The 16,169-nt window shown below is 38.3% G+C and overlaps 1 protein-coding gene and 1 long non-coding RNA gene across 2 annotated transcripts; one reads left to right on the plus strand and one right to left on the minus strand.

Moving 5' to 3' along the window:
* Positions 1–1,893: 1,893 nt before the first annotated feature.
* Positions 1,894–4,184, minus strand: dlx6a (distal-less homeobox 6a). The gene is made up of 3 exons (XM_027012121.3): positions 3,661–4,184; positions 2,876–3,069; positions 1,894–2,601 (listed from the first exon to the last, which is right to left on the minus strand). Exons 1-3 carry the CDS (start codon positions 3,965–3,967, stop codon positions 2,362–2,364), a joined length of 741 nt encoding a protein of 246 aa, XP_026867922.1. The 5' UTR covers positions 3,968–4,184; the 3' UTR covers positions 1,894–2,361.
* A 5,797-nt stretch (positions 4,185–9,981) lies between these two features.
* Positions 9,982–14,756, plus strand: LOC118241891 (uncharacterized). The gene is made up of 2 exons (XR_014126706.1): positions 9,982–10,346; positions 14,289–14,756. It is a non-coding gene; the product is annotated as an uncharacterized LOC118241891 (long non-coding RNA).
* Positions 14,757–16,169: the final 1,413 nt, after the last annotated feature.

The raw sequence follows: 16,169 nt of genomic DNA on the forward strand, positions 1-16,169 counted from the left end.
CACCAGGATTAGAGTTCCATTATCATAATCTGGACATTCACAATTATCTATAATTTGCAAAGATGCGCTTGGTTCTTGATTGCAGAAGGCTTTTTTTCTGGCTCACCATCACTAAACAGTGACAGTAATAACGGTTAATTTTGCAGGCAATATATAAGAGGTGTCGGGGTGTGCAAACACTTTCACACCTGGATTTGCTTACTCAACCACAAGCAGTACACAGGACTGTCCGTATTCAGTGCAGTAACGAAACCAGAGCTTCTCTCCAATGGCTAGCAAAATACTCAAGGTAAGCATTGTCTTGTATTCCCTTCGGCTGCAGGGTTAGGTGACTCAGTGAAGAATACAGTCTGATGAGTCTGAAACTTGGTCATAGCGCTGAAGAAAATTGTTATTCTTTATTACATACATAGCCATCGTATGATCAACCGTGAAGTAAAATAGGCTAACTGAACAAGCTTTGTAAAAATGACGCATGAATGTTATGATCAGTTCGCAGCTTAGTTGGAATATTGCACAGCCTAGTATACACTCCCCCCTCCCCCCGTCTCACACACACACACACACACACACACACACACACACACACACACGCACACACACGCGCACACACACACACACACACACACACACACACACACACACACACACACACACACACACACACACTATCTTTTATCCTTTTGCTTTCCCTTTCCTTGTCTCTTTGTTCTACCTCCTGCGTCTCTTCACCATTAAATCTGTGTCCATGTGTCTAGATGCAGAGTTATCTATATTGAGGTTTATCTTTCTCACTTGATTAATCAACGTATTCAAATTGGCTTGTATTTTTAATACCAGTTACATCGATGTGAACTAGCTATATGGTAGCTACTTATATGTTTTATGCCACAACTTGCGTAAACTTGCGTAAACCCATGCGTGGACAAATAGGGCCTAGAGTGCAATGCTACGGGATTCATAAAACTGCTTCTATATGCCTATCAAACATCTAAATCAACCATCCCGACCCGCTGATCAGAGAAATTATTTTAAAAATCAAGCTCCATTTGTGCGGCTGGGGCATCCACGGTTTGACAGCTGCAGGGGCTTCTCCTCTCCCTATTCAACATTGTAATTTCAGATAATATCCCAAGCGTTCACTCTTCTCAGCAATTTGTACATGAATAACCGAATAATTTCGTCTTTTGTTTCGTCTTTGCTACCTCAAATCCAAATAAAGATGCCTTTCAGTATTAAAAGTGGTAGAAAATTACAGGTAATTATCTTTGACGGTAAAAACGCTGTAATCAGCGGGCTACATCAAAAATTACCCTAATTATGTCTGCATTTATGAGAATAGAAAAAAAAAAACTTCACTTGGATAAAACCCATAAATTGTCCCAAATATCTCCTTCATATTGAACGAGACTGCAGCTGGATGCTTTGTTCAGGATCGATCCTGTGGCGAATGGCATTCAGAATTTCGCAGATCAAGACAGGGAGAGAGGGGAAAAACATTTTGTCAATACTGTAATGATTGAGGCAGAGAATGACAAGATGGACAAGATGCAGTTCTATTTTATAGGAAAAACTCGTTGAGAGACGATCAACTCTGGTAAGCTACTTTGTTACTTCTTTAAATTTATATCGTATTATACTGCACGAATATACACTATACCGCAAAAAACCCAAAATGTTATTTTAAATATAACGATATAAACTATATATAGATATGCATATAAATAGAATAAAAATATATACATACATATACCATTTTTTCATGGTTTAATAGAGACGTGATTAACAATATAGGCTATATTAAGAATTAAACTGAAACTCGAATTAACGTACCCCCAATCCCTTCACATAATTATCGCCATTGGTTTACCGAAAAAAATCAAGGCCATTGCGCATTGTTTAAAGCCATGGTTTACTCCATTTATGACAAAACATAAAAAGTATTTTACAACTAAAATTGAACAACATATTTACATACAAATTGCTTTCTTTTGCATGGTGAAAAACATGTAATCATAACGCAAAGACGCAATTTTTAAGTTCATTTTGAATGTAACCCATGGAATATGTGAAAGGCGCCAGAATGTTTCGGTTTCCGTTTCTGCCCCATGCTGGTGATGTATGTGTTTGGTTAAAAGTCAACAGATACAATAGCAATTCCATTTGAGTTCGAACAGTTAGTTCCATTGCCACACGTGCGCCACATGAGATATCTTTGTTATCCATCAAAGAATCTTTCCACAGAAAGTGTCCTCGTCTGTATATTACCAGTGGCATTGTGTATCACGCTGACGGTCATCACTGCGCAGGTAGGACTAAAGGATTGTCAGCAAGGCCTCCGGCCTAGCCGTAATTAGCAGCCTATCTCTGCATGGAGTCCTGATGAGGCGAGGAGTACCAGTGTGAGTAACCAGGCATATAGCTGTTAGCAGACATGTTCACTCCTTTTGAGGACGCAGACACATCCCATATTGGAGGGATTGCTGGAGACCGCGGAGAGAGAGCAATGGAGACCGGCAAAGGGTCGCTCTCGTGAGGGTTGCTCCCCTGTTTCAGCAACTTCTTGAACTTTGATCTCTTGTTCTGAAACCAAATCTTTACCTGAAATATACATATTATAAAACAAATTAGTCATTTGTTTAGACGTAAAGTCATGAGCTTATAAGAGCACACTGGCAGAAAAGAGAATGTCCTGTGTAATGACAGAAAACACACACACACACACACAAATAAATATCAAGGTTGCACTGGCATTTTTCAAAATGTGATGTTGCTCTGCATCGATGTATTCTGTCCTTTAATAGCCTAAGGACGAAAAACATGGTAAGATATTCGGTATTAGTTTTCTGCGATTGTAAGCTCTGTCATATCTTACTTGTGTCTGTGTGAGCCCGAGTGAAGCGGCCAGCTCTGCGCGCTCGGGTAGTGCGAGGTACTGAGTTTGCTGGAATCGGTGATTTAATGCCTGAAGTTGCAAACTGGAATAAATCGTCCGTGGCTTCCGAATCTTTTTGCCTTTTCCGTTGAAACGTATCTCTCCATTTTCAATCACTGTTGTCTTCTGCTGTTCTGAAAAAGGAAATATTGTGTTGGTAGGAGAATATATTATTTTTAAATAGTCTAAGTTTTAAATAGAAATTGAGAACGTATTTTTAACCCAGTTTAAATTTAAAAAAAAGTATGCTACATTGCATGTTTTGTTGAATTCTGATGTATGAAAAGAATGCATGAAAAGTTACATTTACAACTTCTTTCAGACTGACGAAACTGCATGTAAGGCATTAAGAAGACAGAGTAAAGTAGGTGCTAATTATAATTCGCAGAGATGGGGAGATTCGCCAGTGTTTAACACACTAAATCCATTTCAGAGTCCACGACTGTCATTACAGCAGACATGAAAACGAAGACTAAACCCCATCGCTCTGCAGCAAAAAATGGACAAAGGAACAAAAGGCGCTCTCCAAAGCGCAAGATGCCTTAAATAAGAGCACAGAATGTCGTTAATCTAATTTATGCTCTCAGTAAGCGTACGGATTTAATTTGTGTCGTAAACAACCCACTTAACTAAACGCTTGCGCTAACGGCGCAAGATTTTTTTGCCTAATTAAACAATGAAAACAAATATGGTCTCGTGTCCATAGGAATTTAAATTCCGCTTACCTGTGGCGTCTAACCTTGTCTGTGCACCGGCGGTGTTACTGTGGTAGGACGGTAGGTATGGGCTGTGGTGAGGATGGCTCATATATGAGTACGGTAGCGACCTGTTGTAGGAATTTGTACCGGAATACGGAGAGTTATCGTGCTGGTGAGCGTGGGACCCGGAATGAAGACAGTGAAGTGGATAGTGGCTGGCGGCCATCGACGGGGAGCTCTGTTGTGAGTGCGACTGCTGACCAAACTCCATGAAAGCAGATTTCGACGAGTCCTGAGCCTCCAGACCGTCAGCCATCGTAGTCATGGTCATCATCAAATTTTCTGCCTTGAGAGTACTTACCCCCTGTCTCTCAAGTCCAACTGGGTGCCTTTGTAGTGCTCCTTTTTCCTTGTTTAGGAAATATTGCCTCGTTACTCCAAAATGAAATTTTTCCTCCTGTTTTTCTCACGCGGTATAGCGGAAGGTGGGCTTGAGTAAAGGCAGAGATTTTAAGGTGGATTCTGTTAAATTTGAGCCCTTGCTTCTAGACTTGATGCAGACACTACAAGTAAAATGGTTTGTCTCCAAAGGGCAGCGCCTTCCTATTGGTCATTCAACCTAACGTCATCAGTTCTCTGCTTAGCCGAGACTTTACAGCGAGTTAACCTATCTTAACAGATCCCACTGAAGCCATAACTATGTGCAGGATAATAATTGTGGGATATCCCTACGATATTCGCAAAACTTGAAAATATGGTTTTAGTGCCAGGAGATCTTAAATGGAACCTTCGGAAAAAACAATCAAAGACCAGCACCGTCTAAATTTGGTAAATTGATTAGGCTGCGCTAACGGCACAGAGAGGTGATATTTAGGTTATGTTAGAACAGTATTAAAGTTGCCACTATAATTTCACGAATTGTGTAGTCGTTCAAAGTCCTACGAATACTATAGGTTATTAAGAAAGTAATCCGAACAGTTTGATAATTTATTCGCATAAACCTATTAACATCGTAATTATTCGAACCATGGCAGCTATGCCGTAATTAAGTAAGTTATAATCCAACGTTCTGTCATTGGATGTCCCGGGTAACTGACAGCGTTTCCCAGTTGCAATCAGAAGCTCGTTACAGTTGAAAATATATGCAAATTACACGTGCAGTTAGTGGTTTGGCAAATCTCGATCACATTATAAACCGCGCTGTAAATATACAATACACCCCTGTTTTAATTTTCATCACAAATTATTTTTATTTTTGTGGTCAACACGTTATTTCATATTATAGCATTCGTCTGCTTTAAATGGTGGTGAAAACGCAATTATAGTCGCAATCGGTTACATCCAAATCCTGTTTGATTGCCCGTTACACTGTATTCAATTTACTTCAATAAAATTAAGAACAATTCGTCTGTAATGATTATGGACGAAGTTTATTTTTGGAGGTAGAATAAAAGTGGATATAGCATAAATTATCCTCTAATTATACGCCAGTGTGCCTCAATTATCCTCTTATCAAAAATGGTAGTCTAAATGCAGCGTTTAGTTTCAATTTTCTCCCTTTCTGTAACAAGAACTGGGTACCTTGCCATTATTGCCAGGGTTGTTATTTACTTTGCAGGATTTAAAAGTGCACAGCCGGCCTGGATAACCATTCTCCACTGTCGGGCTAGCAGAGACACAGGGGTAGTTGGTCGTAGTAACACTTGTATTGTTGGATTTCTGGTGAATACAACTTGCACAAAACATAGCTGGAATAATCTCTATACATTTCTGCAGGTAAGGGAAAACGTGTATATGATTTGTAAATTAAATGTAGACATTAATGATTTGAAAGTTTTGGTTGATGTAATTGCTTTGCTTGTTGTATATTACCCTAACCAGCTGATATATGATTGATTTTTTTTTAGAACCTATGGCTCACTAGCCTCTGTTAGGCATGAATGAACCGGTTTCATGATTCTGTCAAGCACGCGAGAGCGAAACCAGATCCATATAGGCCTATTGTCTAAACGACTTTGAATGGAACAAACTCTACTTTCAATTCTGCCTTCTTGCATGTACTTTAAAGGTTTAATAGTTCGAGACACTCTACATTTATTAGCTTATTATCGTTGCTTTTATATTTACATGTGTATTCTGCGAAAGATATTCTGCAGACAAGCGTTCCAAGAAGAACACCTTGTCAGGTGTGATGTAAAGGAAGCTTGCTTTAAACGTGTTGCACATTATTTCCAATGTCAGATAGAAAACACACAAAGCTGTTTCAATTAGCCAACAGCTGTATAGCCTTGTAGTTTGCATGAAATTGTATAGTAGAAACCCATATCGTTTTTCGGTTCACAGAAGTGGAATTGCTGCAGAAGACACATAACTTTGCTTTAATAAAATAACACATATGGGAAAACAGTGCGGCTAAACTAAACTGATGAATGTTTAATTAATATATGCTAGGCTTTAACAACCTAGAATGTAAGCTATTTGACTAATGTTTGACCTTCGAAACTAAATATGTGTAGAAGTAATAGCCGTAAATAAATAACTCCAGAAAATTTCTGAAATGTAGAAAATGAAAATCCACCTATTAGACCGTGGTAGATTCGGTTTTAAGCAGTTTCACTTTGTTACTAGTTCATTCAGGTCACAGTTTCCTGATGTTTTTTTGTGCTTCGTGACATAGGCCATTAATGAAATGGAAAGCAATATTAGGTAAAAGAGTGTTCTGGCTTAAATCTTCATATTTTCTGTCAATGTAGCGTATCTACTCCAAAAATAAATACGAATAATAACAACAGCAGCAACATGACAACCACCAATAAAAACAACAACCACATTAGCAACAATAACAACAGCAGATAATAATAATAATAATAATAATAATAATAATAATAATAATAATAATAATAAGAAGAAGAAGAAGAAGAAGAAGAAGAAGAAGAAGAAGAAGAAGACGCGAGAGGACAGACATTTCTCTGTACTTGGGCGTGCGTGTGTGCGCACTCGCACTTGTGTGTCTCTGCATTTAATAGGCCTACATTATCTAAGCTACGTAGCCTATGATAATCATGTCTGAATCTTAACCCACAGCTTGTTCGAAACATTAATTTTCCTTAAAATGGCTTGGATGTTTGCCCTAAAAGCTACTCATTTGTTAGCATGGATAGACTGGATATGGTTTTTTTTGCGCGCTGTTTCAAGAGAGCTTCGGGCAATCGTGACTTGTGGGTGTAACAGAAACGGTTAGCTAATATGTGCCTCTTTAGAGTTCAAACCCATCGCCGGTATATGCGCATGCAAGCATCCATGAATTTCCAGTACTACAGCAAGAAGGAAGTGGCAAGGAAAAATGTAAGCAGATGGATAACATGCGCAGCTGTCGGAATTCTGTAAAGGGTCACCATAACACAAATAAGGGGAACAGCATCCAGAATCTGTCGTAACATCCAACTGACCCCGCCCATCGCAAGCTGAAACGTTTCTACTGCTTGTGATAATACACATGCTATATTAATAAAAGTGGATAAATATATATTTGAAATATTTTAAATAAGGCTCTTGTTCGTAGAATTAGATGTCCAGTAAAAAGACTAATTGCTTGTGTGACCAGGTAGGCTGGGCATCTCGTATCAGTACAGCAAAATATATACCCTACAAGGTAGGTCAGTAATATGCTGCTGCTGTTTACATGAGCTAAGTTCCTGTGTATATATTTTCTCAAACCAATTAACTGAATCAAGATTTTATTAATGAAATAATTAAATCATGGAATACTGGCCAGTAATAAAACTGTGCTCCCTGACAATTCAACCCTTCAACGTATAGTATCCCTAAATAATAATAAAAAAGCATAATTACAACAGTTATCCTAATTTACATTTGCCTTCTGTAGTCTGACGCGAAAATTCATTCGCCGCACGTAAACACGCGTGCGTTGAGTGAAGAAGACGGAAGGGGAGGCTCGCGCAAGGCGAATTAGGTCTCTAATGACAATCACAAACGAGATTGAGCTCAGGTCAAATAGCCTTTTTAGACGCTAAAGCTGCACTTTCGACATTAAGTATACATATATTTTAATGCACGACAATGGAAAGGTTTTATTTATTTATTTATTTATTTATTTGTTTATTTATTTATTTATTTATTCATTCATTCATTCATATTTACATTTCTCATATTTTCAGTCCTTTATAAAGTCACTTAGCGATTCACGTTATGGGTATCTATTGCATAACGAATCAAAATTGTAAGTGGTCAGTAGCATGCCATGGCCTGTATTATCATTCATTCCCAGTTTATATTATTCTATATGTTTGAGATTTCAACAGCACATAGGACTTGCTTTGACGTTTCCAGTGGAGTTAGCAAACATGTTTTTCTTCTCATCTAAATGATCTTCGATGAAAAAGAAATGGCACATTACGTTCATTATATTCAATGCAAAACTTCACTGCACTGAAGGCCTACCTAAGCGTTATTTCTCGTTCATCTGAATTAAGGCGAATCTGCTGAAATATCTTTTATCTTTTGAGAATGTTGAACAAATGAGAACATTGGGATTTTTCGGGGTTCTTTTTCGACTTAATAGAAGGCATTATTAGGTCTGACAGCACACAGCTCAGGTCTGGAGGAGAGGATTTTGTAGAGAGATGACAGACAGGAAGGCTAGCAATCATAGGCTTTTTTTTATCCGAATGTACTGTTCGATGCCGTTTATCCTTGATGATAGAAAATTGCTCTGTTGCCAGGACGCGGCTGCTGAAATCGAGGGCAAGAGCAACATTTCCATTTTCCAGTTTGAAAGCCATTGAAATGAATTAGTAAAATGAAAAAAAAAAACCAAAAAAAAAAACCCCGCGGTAAACAAAAGGGGACAAACAAAGATACCTTTTTTTTTTTTTGCGCCGAGCCCCCTTTCATTTAGTAATTTTTCGTTTGCGTCTGTTCCGAGGCATTGAGTAAAATACTTGCAAATAGAATATCCCCATGATGTTTGTCAGAGGAGATTATTTGTTTTCAATATGTTTATTATTTACAGACGAGTGTTATCAATCTTTGGTTGCTTCTCAATTAAGATGCTGTTTCATACTTGTTATATAATGTTCATAATATTTAAAGTGTCCAAATTCTCCCCCCTGTTAAAAAGTGAGACATGAGTGAGGTACGTTTTTTAAAATGCGTATAAGTAGTCAATGTATACTTCATATTTGATCACTTCCGTGACAAATGGCATGTCTCTAGAGAGTGCTGGCAATAATTCTGGCTAACGTATAATGCCCCTAAGAGGAGTTAGTCAGGCTACAGCGTGTTTTGACAGTTTGAAAACACACCCGAGTGAATAGTGGGTTTGCATGTCATCACAGACACATGCTTTATTGTTATTTGGGCGTGCACTGGTCGAGTACAAAGTGTGTTTTGGTAAACATTCGCGTGTAAGAGTTGCTGTAGATTCTTGCAGGAAATATAAAAATATTTTTTCATGGTGTTATACAGGTAAAAATTATTTTAAACAACATCCTCTAATAAACTATAAAATTAGTAGAAGCGAAATGCAAAGTTTCAAATTTCATTTGAGCAGCTTGTGTAGCTATTGATATCGGTCGTCGATTATTATTATTATTATGATTATTATTATTATTATTATTATTATTATTATGCATGCTTTCTTCGTCATGAGGCTTACTAGACTACAAACAATGGACACAATTAGAAAACCCATAGGATCGTAGGATAAAGATTTATCTGGTAATTAAGCATGTTGTCATGTGGACATCTGTTCGAAGATACGTACCAATTATTTTAACCTTGAAAAACGGGAGAAATCTGGCGCTCGTTTACTATTCAGGGGAAATCCCGTTGCTTTCAAAAAAAAAATCATGAGGGTTTAGATAGGCAGGTAGCTATTACCCTCCTTCACGCTTGCTTCGGTCCACGTGCCCTAGAGGGCAACCCTTATTAGCAATAGATTTCTGGATTTGTAATTTTCCCTAGCCGGCAACTAACAAACCTACTGTCACCGTCGTCAATTCGTGTAACATCCACTCGTCTATAGCAGTTGTTTTTTGGCCATGGCCACTTGGATTTTTCGCAGCAATTATTAATTGATGGCAAAATTGGTTTCTTGTTAAATGCTTGATTGGTCAACACAAGAAGCATTCATTACTTGGTTAGAGTTTTGATACCAAAAAAGGGAAAATGATCATATATGTCTGGCAATCTTATTTAAGGAACAAAACTCATGTTATTTAAGTTCACAATTTAAATCTAGAATTTATTTAGTTGACACTGTATAGATTTTATTATAATTTGTCATTTGCAAAGACTCAGATGTGCTACAGTTTTGGTGGGTGTCCTTAAATTTTTCAGTTTCATCATAGTAAGCCTGAAGAAACACCTGCAAATCAGTATATATAACTTATTCTTTTCTGAACACAAAGGTATTTGCTAGGCTCAAATTGCGTGTGAATGAACAAGACGTTGCCCTCACCTCAATTTCTGGGACTTAATAAGGCAAAAACACAAACAATGAAGAGCACAGAACAATCGTACTCTTGAAACTCAAGACCGGCGTGTTCGATGAGGCGGAAAAATGCGAAAAAACAAGTCACACCTGGTGTACCGCTTCGTGCCTTCTGAATTCATTCTATTTCCAGGGATCTCATGAACAAGTCGCTATTTCCCAGGCGACTGCTGAGGACTTTATGATCATAAATACTAAGGTACAGACACTAATAAGACACCCACTCCAGAGTTAGATAAGCAAAGATACAAATGAAACATATAGTTTCTTGATTGTTTTGGCTGTGTCAGTGAAGCATTTTAGATGAAAGGTGAGGAATGACAGTTTTTTTCAAATAAAAGCCTGTTACACAAGGAACTAATATTTCTAAAGCCATGATTTTTGTATTTGATTCCCATGCCTTTAGATTTTTCAGGCCTGCTTTAATCACAGTGTTACATGTACATATATGTAATCTGCCAAGATGTTTTCACATCTTGTTGATAAAATTATGATGTAGATAAAGCAAAAATGACACTAGCCAAGATATTTGTAGTTCAATAGCTTAATTAGTTATACTACTTTTAGTATAACTTACTAAATCCAAAATATAAGGCTCTGATCGACTGACCTTAGCAAAAGTAAATAAAATGTAAGTAGTAAATAAGTAAGACCTGGTACATGATACTTAGGTCTGGATTTATTAAGATTGCTTGTTCGTTTCCCTCTGTGGTGTGAAAGTTTTTTTGTGAATTAGTCAACATAACCTAAAACATATCATTACACAAATCTCAAGATCCTAGCATAAGAGAAGACTAGGGAGGGGTAATATGAAAATGCTGGATACTAATCTATGGTTTAAATATTTTCACAAATTAGATGATACAATTTAGATGGTCATTTGGTGAGATAACTGTTATAAGGCATATCATTTCACATTTATTAGTGCTTTTCAAACAAATGTGCCGAAGCTCTTATTTTCATTAGCCTTAAATGCCATTTCAATTCAAGGGTTTTAGGCTGTGTCCATTTCACCAAAATGCAAGCAAGCAATCACACTGATAACCACCCTTGGAAATGCATCCACTAAAGAGCTTATTCAATCAATACAAGGAGAGGGTGTTCATATAAATAATGAAAACAAGGCAAAGAGATTTTCCAAGATGTGACTTGTAGCCAAGGAACAACATCTAGCTTTGCTCACAGTGTAGGATAAACCAATGCTGCAGCTACATCAGCATAATGAGACAAGCACATTCGCCTGCTTGAGTATCTGGGTATACATTTCATCTGCAAGTGTGTTTGTGTATGTGCATGCTGTGTGTGTGTGATTTTGAAGGTAGAGTGCTGCAGTCGCAGCTGGATGGAGGAGTGGTGATGGAGGTCAAAAGAAGCGTTATGCGGGTCTTATTCTGGATCGAAATAGATTAGATTTGATCACAGTACACTGTGGACATGTGGCTAGAGTGGCATAAAGTGAGTGGAGATCTGTCTGTCACTATGGACCACATGCATTTCTTGACTAGTTGACTGCTATTCCAAGAATTTTTAAAAAAGGGGGTCAAAACCACAAAGGTCTATGGATTGCTGTGCCTTATCTCTCTTTGTGGTTTGTTCCTTAGTCAGATTTGTGTTTATGTACAGTCCTACAGAAGATATCTTTCAACTGTTGTCACAGGTGATGGAGAACCACTTCAAAATAAATTCAGTGGTCTAGCTCTAGGGCTTAAGCTTTGATGCATCACAGGTTCTGAGGTTGCACTCGCAGTTGTGTATTAAACTACAGGAGAATTCACCAAGCCACCAAATCTACGTGTTCCATGGATGAAATGGTAGTGCTTTTTGAATAAAATTCAAAATTCTTCAAATTCTTTAGGGGCAAGCTTGTGTGGGTGCTGCATAGATGTACTCTTGCATGTTGCCTGACATGCTTATTTTAAAAATATGACAAGACAAGACATTTAGCAAATTCATGTCATTGGCCTATGACTTTTAATAACAAAGTATTTACACATTGTAACTGCTCACAAAAGCCTACATAAAACGATGCCACCACATCTGTCTGAGAAGAAACATTTTAGAATTCTATTGACTGAATATGATGGCTTCATCACCAGCACACATCCACCCACCTCACTGACAGTGACGTTCATCTATGTCTCCCACCCCCTCCTCCCCGCTGCCGGTCGGATTCTACAGCTGCAGTGAGTAAGAAATGACCGGGGAATTGGCCTCTGGGAGAGCAGCAAGCCATCCTGGTGCTATTAGGCTCGTGGCTAATAATAGGTGTTTCAGTCCGGGGGAAGATCAATCAGAGGGAATCATAGGGAATGTTCTGAGGAGCACTTTTACACATCTGTCCAGATGGATGAAATTACACTTGTCTGTTTTTAGTTGCGTTACTCCTAAATTGGTTGTCTACTTTTTTTCCTTTCTCTCCAGCTCTTGCCCCTCATTCATGTGTCAGTGGTCTGCTAAAAGGATTCAGCACTAAACTCCATGTCATCTCAGACTTTTTCTCCTTACCCATGCACCTCTCTGCACACATTCATCTTATTTACTCGCTTGCATCTGAACAAGAGATGACTAATGTCTCCAAATATACATATAAGAGTATAAGACGTTGATTGAAAATTAGTGGATGAAAACCTTCTTGCATGTTTTTCCAATTATTATTTATTGTCAGCCTATCCAGTTAGCTAAATTGGATAGGCTGACAATATCAAATATGCTGTTATGAGTACCATAAATATGACTATCAATTAAAGCATTATATGTCACCTAAACACCTTTGTATTTTTAAATATACATACTTCTTAATCATGATTAGTAATTTAGCATTGCTCTATAAATTCTTTGCAGTGTTTAAATTGTTTCAGCATATGAATATGTTATATGAATATGTTATATAATATACAGCACTATTCATATGCAAATATTATAAAGAACTATAAATGCTTTTATTGTAAATTTGAAGTATAGTCACCAATGCCATGGCAAAGATATCTGTAAGTGATATCTAGCTGTTTTGGCCTACAGTAGCCTGGATGATTTTAGAGTGGGTGAGTGTGCCGGGCTGTGGAGGTAACCACATGTTGGTCAGACCACCTGTGATTCAGTGCCGCCAGTTAACTGGTATGAAGTGTCAGTCAAAGAGGGCTGTGTGGAGACCGAGAGGGGTCATTTACAGAGTAAGAAAAAGCTGCATGCATCTATGATTTCGACCAGGTGGCTGACAGCTTGAAATGCTATATGTTTTAGAGTGACACTGTGGCAAGTTGTGTTTGGAATGGCTTTTTCAGTGATGGCCTTCTGAGCTTTATATTTAGTCGGAGGAATGATATCATTCCAAGCGAGGCAGCAAGGCTGATTTGCTTGTAGTCTGAAATCCTGTAAGTAAGTATCTCTGACACAGTCACAATATGGTGCTCAGAGAAATTACCACTCAAAGGCACTCAGTAAGATGTTTTTTTATCAGTGAAAATGAATACTGTACATCATTGTTGTTCCTTTGCCACTAGGGAGCCTGATTTGAGATGTTCTTCTATTGGTGATTGCTCAACATTGAGAGATATTTCAAGGACTGAGAGAGCTGTCTGAGGAGAAGTCTTTTCAAAGAGGAAAGCACGATGACCAGTGGAAGGAAATCAAGGCTCCCCAATGTGTCGCCTTAGCAACGGATGAAATTAGCATTGACTTCAGAGCAAGCCCACAAAACTAGCTTTCTGGGTATTTTTAAGGCTTGAAAAGTGACAATCAAAGTGGATCTAAATAAATGTTCCCGGTTCCATTTATATTGAAATTAACTTCTTATTTTCTGCTGGTAGAGCACACAAAGTCTTAATGTATGTATTTGGCTCATTTTACTGTGTAGTGCATTTTGCCTGTGAGGCCCCCTTACTCATGCTTGCCTCCCACTGCGGTAAACAGATCGCATCTATGACAGTGAATGCATTTCAGAGCGCTCCCAACGTGACACTGGCTCCCTCATTCCCTGAGATGAAATTCAGCTCTCATGATTGCCAACACACATAATGATAGCGTATCCCAGAGTCGCAGAGGTGTCCCACTGATGCACCAACACTCTTTTTTCTCTCTCTCTCTTTCTCTCTCTGTCTCTCTCTCCCTCTTTCTCCCTCTCTCTTTTTCTGTCACATTGCAGGAAATTCAGAAGCATCCGCCCCAGAGCACCCGCCAGCTAAGCCCATCAGAAGCTGTTGTTCGTAGCAATGAAGTGCAGATTGTATGCTCCAAGGCATGGAGCAGCTCACTGGGCTCTCTCATCACAAGAAAGCCCCAGGAATACATTAAAAGGTAATGAGAGATCAGTCAGAAGAGGGTCATGCAGGGGCACTGCTTGGCATCGTGGTGCTGGAGAGAGCTTTCAGCATGATGGGCTTGTCATCTCTGTTGAGGAGCCAGAAGGGGTGGAGTTCAACAATGTTGCTCATGGCAACAGTTTCTAAGCCTTGCTTCTTGTTGATGTGGTTATTTGTAAATCAACACTGCATGCATGAGATTAGCAAGGCCAATATACAATGAAGCTCTCATGTATTTATGTAACATGTATGTACTTGTACTATGTAAAATGCGTCCTAAAATTAATTTGAATAAACATTTTAATCAGGTCTATGCAGTGTCATTTACTCTGTTGTAATTGTGGTGAACTAGAGAATAATAATAAGAATTATTGACTACATACAACAGGATTTCAATTTGTCTTTGATGCAACAATTTTAGCTAAATAATCAGCTGATGATTATACCCCTAAGAGATTAAACAACTCCAAATATTTCTGCTAAGGCACTATCAATCCCCCTGCACACCATGCTCTGCCATATGGCTACTGATGAGGGCAATGTGGATTCACCTAATGGAATGCCATGGCAACAACACCTGGCAACAGCTCATCCAACCTCTTACACCCCTCCCTTACCCCCACTGAAAATGCTGGAACATATTTCAGTGAGACAAAAAACCCTATGAACAAATCATGGGAGCCAGCCAGTCTAAATAAAGTGTGGTTTATGAGTTGACCAGGATAAATCTTTTTTCTTACTTTCATTTTTATTTAAAGTGTGCTGTACAAAAATTGCTGCCAACATTTTTTTTTCTACCATACAGTTATAATACGAAGCCATTTCTTCCCTTTCTCGTACTAAGGGACTCAGTCAATAAGTGGCTGCCTGTAGCCTGGTAGTCTACAGCTGCTGGAGATGGGAACAAGCCACACACGCCAAAACAAACACATGCTCCTTGCAATTTGTCAACTTGGATAGTCCAATAATACTTTTACTGGGCTTCTGTGCAAAATAAACATTTTGTGTTCATGTCATGTTTCATTCTTGATATTAATCACCAGAAAGACTTAATTTACATCATCTGCAAAATTATCGTTTAATTTTCATCTGGATTATAAATGTAACAGATGTAGTGTTACTCTACAATGACTCTGAGAAACAAAAAGCACATTTCTACCTACATTTAGTATAGGCATCATTCCAATAATGCAGAATCATAAACTCATTCAGTGAAAGAATAGTTCAGAGATAAGGTAGAACAAGGTAAATATCAAGCTGCTGTTTCACTACTACAAGCAACAGGCTTCCACTAAAGGATCAAGTCGAGCTTTAATCAACAAAAACAATGAGAAGAGCTCAACAGTGATTTTCTGGACACATAAATAAACCAACTATCAAGGGCTGGCTTGCAGTTAGTGATTAGCAGGCAGGTCAGCATTATGATTTGGTCAAACCCTCATTTCTCATGTCACACACACTCTGGCAACAACCACAAACTCAATTTTGTCCCTTAAAACACACATACAGAGCAGTGGGTTGCTATTGCTAAAAGTGTTGCCTTGAAAGTATTGCTTATGCTAATTCAACCTGAAGTGAACATGCTGTTTTTATCATGCTGACCTATCATTGTGGAGACTGGAAGGGATCAGCACACAGCAGCTCAAAATCAGACTTCTCCACAGTCAAGAATCAATACTGTCGACAAATGAACTGGGGATGTGAATGAAAACTAATTCTGACTA

The sequence above is a fragment of the Electrophorus electricus genome, chromosome 2 (genome assembly GCF_041902795.1).
Source record: "Electrophorus electricus isolate QZ-2024a chromosome 2, ASM4190279v1, whole genome shotgun sequence".
Lineage (NCBI taxonomy): Eukaryota > Metazoa > Chordata > Actinopteri > Gymnotiformes > Gymnotidae > Electrophorus > Electrophorus electricus.